Source organism: Dreissena polymorpha, chromosome 5 (assembly GCF_020536995.1).
Source record: "Dreissena polymorpha isolate Duluth1 chromosome 5, UMN_Dpol_1.0, whole genome shotgun sequence".
Lineage (NCBI taxonomy): Eukaryota > Metazoa > Mollusca > Bivalvia > Myida > Dreissenidae > Dreissena > Dreissena polymorpha.
Window position 1 is genome coordinate 54,444,044 of NC_068359.1, and position 7,669 is coordinate 54,451,712.

The following is a 7,669-nucleotide window of genomic DNA, read 5'->3' on the forward strand; positions in this document are numbered from 1 at the left end:
AACCCAGATGACCCAAATACTATCCCAACCCAGATTTCATCAAGATAAACATTCTGACCAAATAACATAAAGATCGGATGAAAACTGTGACCTTTACTGTCTACACAAACAAATTGTTGATGGGCACACGCACACACGCATGCACGCACAACAGACGCCGGACATCACACGGTCAAAAAAAACTCACCATGTCACTTCGTGACAGGTGAGCCAAAAAAAGTCTCCAAATTCATAACACACAGTCGTTCAGCAGGAACCATTTTTCTTTTTTTAATAACTGTAAAAGTGACCATGACCGTAATATGACCAGCCCAAATTCAATAACAGCTTGTTCTCTGGTTACTATAATCTCCAATGTTTCCTCACAATTCAATAACAGCTTGTTCTCTGGTTACTATAATCTCTAATGTTTCCTCACAATTCAATAACAGCTTGTTTTCTGGTTACTATAATCTCTAATGTTTCCTCACAATTCAATAACAGCTTGTTTTCTGGTTACTATAATCTCTAATGTTTCCTCACTATTCAATAACAGCTTGTTCTCTGGTTACTATAATCTCTAATGTTTCCTCACTATTCAATAACAGCTTGTTCTCTGGTTACTATAATCTCTAATGTTTCCTCACTATTCAATAACAGCTTGTTCTCTGGTCACTATAATCTCTTATGTTTCCTCACAATTGGTTGATCATAACAACTTGTTCTCTGGTTACTATAATCTCTAATGTTTCCTCACTATTGGTTGATCATAACTATATCTATTGGACAGAAAGTACATATTAGACAGCACATTTAGGATTATACAAGGTCCAAAATTCAGATGATCTAGCAGGTTATTAACTTAATCGAGATATGATACTAATAAACATAAACATGAAGATGATTCATTTACAACTATATGAATTAGAGAATATACAAGATTTGGTTTTTAATTGTTTTAATATTTCAAGGGCTATAAATCTTACAAGCTTCATGAAATCTGGTTTGTTATTGCACTTTGACAATCTACTATGCATACCAACATAATCACTTGAACAATCTACTATGCATACCAACATAATCACTTGAACAATCTACTATGCATACCAACATAATCACTTGAACAATCTACTATGCATACCAACATAATCACTTGAACAATCTACTATGCATACCAACATAATCACTTGAACAATCTACTATGCATACCAACATAATCACTTGAACAATCTACTATGCATACCAACATAATCACTTGAACAATCTACTATGCATACCAACATAATCATCAAGTTTCTTGAAGGTCGGATTTAAAGTTATTGAATATCTTAAAACATTGCAGGAGCATGTTTTTCCTGGAATCTGCTGTTTTCCTGGATGCTGCTTTCAAACCCAACTACAAGGTACATATTGACCCAACAGCAGAACAGAACAGAACAGACAGTTTATTCAGACTTATACATATGTACATCGTCTTTAATGCATATATTTATAAATTAAACAATGTCACGTGTCAAAATATAATAATTTTGACAAAATCAATGATACAATATTATATATATATATATATATAAATTCAATGTGTGAATTCAGTGAAATTTCAAAACAAAATATAAACAGAGAAAAAACAACCATTTTGAAAAGAAGAAACATTCTTATTTTAAAGGCAGTAAGGATAAACTATTTACGTTTAATTTGGGTATGGTATATATGGTATAATTTTTGCAGAAAGTACAAAAACAGAAGAACAATTATTTCACATAATATCAATGCAAAAAAGTTGCAGATATTTATGGGAACTTAATAAGAAAAAAAACTAGTCTATTAAGTCAATTAGTGGTATTTATAATAGAATTTCGTATAGTTAAGGCTTCTTTAACATATTTACATACATTAATAATTTCAAATTTACATGTTGATGTCAATAAATTATAAAACTTTACAACAGATGGGTTCATGTGATAAATACGTTTAATGTATTTTTGACGTAGTAAACGAAAGCATGCACAAACACAATTAAATTGGAATTCATCCTCTATGTCCCGTTGATTGCAACAAAGACAATACCGTTCATCACGAGGGATATTGTTGCCTGAGTACCTTCCGGTCTGAATTCTCAACGGGTGGGCTGAAGCCCTTAATTTAACAAAGTATACACGTAGATTTTTAGGCAATAAATCCAAGTAGTACTCATATTCAAGAGAGGTTTTAACAAGGGCTGTTTGTAAAACATGCATGCCCCCCATATGGAATGTCAGTTGTAGTGGCAGCCATTGTGTGAATACGTTTTTTGTCACTTTGACCTTGACCTTTGACCTAATGTAAGTTATTATCCGGAAACCATTGTACTATTTCGAGTCACTGTGACCTTGACCTTTGACCTAGTGACCTGAAAATCAATAGGGGTCATCTGCCAGTCATGATAAATGTACCTATGGAGTTTCATGATCCTAGGCGTAAGCATTCTTGAGTTATCATCCGGAAACCATTTTACTATTTCGAGTCACTGTGACCTTGACCTTTGACATTGTGACCTAACAGGGCGCTCGACTATTCAATTGCTTGACAGTATAACGTAAGTCATCATGGGGAAATTGTTCATATTCAATAATTTATTAGACGATCTTTCAAAAATAAAACAAGGAAAAAAAATTAATGGGGGGGGGGGGGGTAGGGGGGTTGAGAGGGGGGTATAATGTGGGGTGTGGTAATTTATTAGATGTTTAAAAAAAAATGGGGGGGGGGGGTGGGGGGGGTAGGGGGGAGTGAGAGGGGGGTATAACGTGGGGTGTGGTAATTTATTAGATGTTTAAAAAAAAATCTCTTTTTTGGGGGGTGGGGAGATAGGGGGGGTGGGGGTGTGAGAGGGGGGTATAATGTGGGGTGTGGTTATTTATTATATGATGTTTAAAAAAATAAATTGGGGGGGTGAGGTTGAGGAGGGGGAAGGGATTCTAGTAGGGGCGTGGGGTATTGTTTGGGTGGAATGCATTGTGGTATTCCGGTAAGTGTTGTTTTGCCAAAGTAATAATAAAGTATTATCATAAATAAAGAAGTTATGGCAATTTAAGCAAAATGTTCAATTATCTAAGTGTAAAAGGGGCCATAATTATTTCAAAATGCTTGATACAGTGGTCTGCTCTTGTTTATAGGTTGGTGTCATGTTGGTAAACAAGTATGGAACATATAAAAGCAATATGTTAAAGGATATAGGAAATATTTGAGGTAGTACGCAACTTTAACATAGATTTATCAAATATATGCATATTCTAAGTATAGAAGGGGCAATAATGATGACAAAATGCTTGATAGAGTTGTCTGCTCTTGTTTATAGGTTGGGGTGATGTTGGTAAACAAGTATGCAAAATATAAAAGCAATATGTCAAGGGACAATGAAAAAAATAACAAATGATCTCACACTGACATGAACAAATATCCTCTATTTATTAAACATGAAATTTAAACTTATTGCACTTATTATAAGAAACATATAATAGACTAAGTGTATTACCTCTCCTGTACTGCTTATATTTATATTAATCAACAAAATTAAACATTAACACAATATTTAATATACAAAATATACAAAAAAAACTCATATTCTGATAATATTTTTACTGATCCACTTTATTTTTCCCAAATGATGATGTTTCATTGGACTGATAATTATAGATTTAGGATTACAGACCAGTTGCTTCAGTTATATTGTTCAGAGTTCGCCCTGTTGGCCGCGTGTGCGTTCTTGAGTTATCATCCAAAAACCATTTTACCATTTCAAGTCACCTTGACCTTTGACCTAGTGACCTCAAAATCAATAGGGGTCATCTGCGAATCATGATCAATGTTCCTATTAAGTTTCATGATCCTAGGCCCAAGCGTTCTTCAGTTATCATCCGGAAACCACCTGGTGGATGGACCGACAGACCGACCGACATGTGCAAAGCAATATACGTCCTCTTCTTTGAAGGGGGGCATAAAAATTCTATACATATCTAGCTAGAACAGAACTTCTATTCATATTTCCAAACCATTCCTGCTTAGCGGTGTCAATAAGTCTGCATTTAAATTCACATACAAAAGAACAACTATTAGTTATATTTGCAGTTTCAAACACATGAGAAAATTCGTATTCATTTAACAATTGTTTAACATTTGCAACCCAATTTTTGCATCCTTTAATACAATCATTCAATACTTTGATATATACAGTTTGTATAATAATATTTTTACTGTTAACAACTTTTAACCAATATTTAACAATTCGTACATATCTTTTAACATACAACGGGTATCTGCCTACCTCACCATATACTACAGCATTACATGTATTTATATTTACATTCAACAATCTTTTGCAAAATTTAAAATAAAAGCGTTCGATTTCTTTTGATTTATTAAAACCCCATATTTCAGAGGCATAGCAACAAATAGACACAACAAAAGAATCAAACAACCGACAAAATAATTTTGGCTTTAATTCATACTGCTTACATTTATAGAGTAAAATATGCATCGCCTTTAGAGCTTTTCCAACCAAATGTTCTTGATTTAAAGTGGAACTAACAGCCTGATTGCTTGTTTTAAAGAACAATGTTCAACCTAGATGATTATGTAATAAATCATTAAATGAGCGGTTTAACAATTTAATTTAGTGTATGCATTTATAATATCTTGCTAATTTTGCTTAAAACTGACTGGAATTCATGGGACAATATTCAGTCTAAAAAAAGTACACTTGTCATTTTGTTCAATCAGTGTGGCACAAGTATTGCTACCTAGATAGGATAAAATTATATTGTATCTAAGATTCAAAATGTCTTAACACTTTATGCTTATTTGTGTTTTTTTTATTGGCAATTTTCTTATTCATATGAACATTTTTTTACCAGAAGTATACATGTAGATGAAGTATTACATCTTCAAAGCATACCTGTATGGTTTCAACCATGATTGGTGTCAACAGCTCATCTTTAAGTATGTAATCATAGAGATGTCTCATCTCGAGATGGTTGACCAGATGAACTCGAGACTTCCTTAAGGCTGTCTTCTGTGCAGGGTCCATGACAGATCTATATAAGAAAAAATATTTACCAACTAAAGACTCAAGTGAATCAGCTATTTATTTCCGCATTAAGATGATTCTGTATACAGAACCTGTTCCCATGTCCTGCAATGTAAGAAAATACTAAAAGGCAACATTTAAAGTTATGGTAGACCAAACTACTGTGAAAGGTATATATGGTCGAGTATTGGCCTAAATCATCTTGAATGCTCTGAGCTTAAATTATGAGTACATTCGTACAGCTCATGCAGAGACCAGAAGTGTCAACAGCTGGGAGTTGGATTTTTGCAACTACTGGTACTTATTGCCCAAACGATATCAAATAGTTAAAATATATAACTTAGCAAAACTACCTCTGTAGTATACATGAGATAGATCATAGAACTATAGGCAGAGACGTTATCTACCCTTCTGCTATAGTAAAACCAGATACGATCCCTTTGAATCCAATGCACGCAAGTTACTCTTTTAATAAACGAATATGCCTCTATGTGGCCAAAATTTTCCAGAAAGTTGTCAATACTATAACACTAAGCAGGGCAAAAAAAACACCTTCGTAAGAGGCCTCTTTTTCTTCCCCTTAACCAAAAAGGCCCTTTGAAACTGGCCTTTGCCTTATATAAATTTCTTTAAATCATGCATTTATCTCTAAATTTCCAATCTACCTCAGTTTTTTTCATGCCCCATAGCCAGGAAATGGTGTCTTATTTCCCCAAAAAAGAGGCTGTGGCCCTTTCCCAAAGTTGGTGTTTTGGCCCTGCTAGGGTAGTTATACACCCACTCAGACAGTCGTTACAACTTACTCTCACAGTCACAACTCACACTGTGTCACAGCAGTCTTTTTCTTGAACTCTTCACCTGTAAACTTCCCTTGTTTAGTACAAATAAATTATGGACATATAAAAACAGAGACACACTCTTATGACTTGAATGTTCTATGAGTACTTGGATGAGATTTACATGGTTAAAATAATGCTGCAAAGTAACAACAAATTTAAATTTGCAAACTTAGTTGGTTTTCCATAAAATCTATAAATAGCAACGTGGGTTTTGATAGGTTACAACACAGTACTTTTAAGGATACACGCACTATATACTTCTTCTAATTGTCAATTAAGTGCAGGGCTCCTCTGGAGCATCGACGCTCTTCGACTATAGAAGGGGTCTGGGCTCTGGGTAGAACCAGAACTTTTTTTGAGGAGGGGGGGGGGGGGGGAGATTAAAAGATCGCTCCCACAGTGGGGATCGAACCAGTAACCTCCCGATCGATAGACGGATACCATATCCACTACACCACGGCAATCTCTCGTCGAACTCTGTACAAGCCCGAGTTAATTTTAGCATATATTATGGAAGCGTCTTCGATGTTAGTGCTAACGTCCCTTTTATCATATATGTTCCATTTCATTTCAATTAGTCGTTATAAATAAACGCTAACTGAGGCTCGATTGGTCATTGTCGGCTCGGGTACTACTTACATGTACCCCGGGTACTCTTAAGTATACTTACATGTACCCCGGGTACGATAAATATACTTAATCGTACCAGGTCAATATTATACTGTACCCGAGTCGTATTCCCGCCCAAAATCCGATGTCGTAAACAGAGAATACTATGTTAGTGTTATGGTGTACTTAAATTTATCCCACGAGTGAAGAGAGGTTTACATGGCGAGGCTTGCCGAGCCTTGTAAGCCTTTCTGAGACGAGTGGGATAAATTTAAGTACACAATCACACTAAAATAGTATTCTATTTATCCGACAATATTTTTTTTTATTTAATTTATTTCTGATGCAATAAAAATAGTAGTCTTTAATATATAAAATATAAGCAAAACCACATTAAAATAGGTGAACCTAACATTGCGTAGTAATATTAATTGTGATCTTTCCCGTTTACGGAACTCGAAAAAGTCCTTAAGAATTCCACGCAAAAGAAGAGTAACGAGACAAAATATCGCTATAAGCCTCGATCCAAATATAATCAGCGTTCCAAATGTTACACATTCAAGTAGAACACGGTTGTGTTCAAACTACAATTCTGGTTTTATCACTGTAAAATACCGAACTCAAAAATGACTGCCATTTTGAAATTTACAAAATGTGTAGAAACCTACGTGAAGTTGTGTAGATCTTCTTACCATGTTTATTTTCGTAAAGTTTAATTTGCTTCCATGACGAGTTAAAATTCTGGACACATTTCTTCATCGCCATCAATCTTTTCCATTTTAACGCACTGGATGCAAGCAGGCGATTCTTTGTGAATAGACATTCTTTGATCGACTGACAAAGGAACGACTTATTCATCAAAGAAATAACCCTTTTAAATCAACATCGATTTCCTTCGAACAGTTAAAGAACAATTCACTGATACTCTTCTTAAATTAAATCCATCAATTGTTTAACAAAACATCGCGTTATTCGAGTACATTCGACATTTTAACGAAATCGAAAATGCAGTCTCACCAGTTTCATTCCAGTTTTATATCCCAATACTGTTATTCACATTCATAATCCATCGTAAACACACACACTAATCGTTCGATGCTTAAAAAATATTTAACTGTTAAATAAAAACCACCCAAGTCCGAATTGTTGTTGTCCTTAAATCCAAAGCGTCTAGCTTGTT

The 7,669-nt window shown here is 34.6% G+C and overlaps 1 protein-coding gene across 2 annotated transcripts in view; it reads right to left on the bottom strand.

The window, feature by feature from the left end:
• The window catches only part of LOC127881313 (caspase-3-like), a 32,861-nt gene extending 26,806 nt beyond the window's left edge, over nucleotides 1-6,055 (bottom strand). Inside the window, exons 1-2 of one of the 2 annotated variants that reach the window (XM_052429068.1) lie at nucleotides 5,864-6,055; nucleotides 4,910-5,048 (exon numbers count right to left, since the gene is read on the bottom strand). In XM_052429068.1, coding sequence (XP_052285028.1) covers nucleotides 4,910-5,041 — 132 coding nt within the window. In that variant the 5' untranslated portion in view covers nucleotides 5,042-5,048; nucleotides 5,864-6,055. Of the gene's footprint in view, nucleotides 1-4,909; nucleotides 5,049-5,844 lie in introns of both variants that reach the window. The other variant, XM_052429067.1, reaches the window with a different exon arrangement.
• Nucleotides 6,056-7,669: the final 1,614 nt, after the last annotated feature.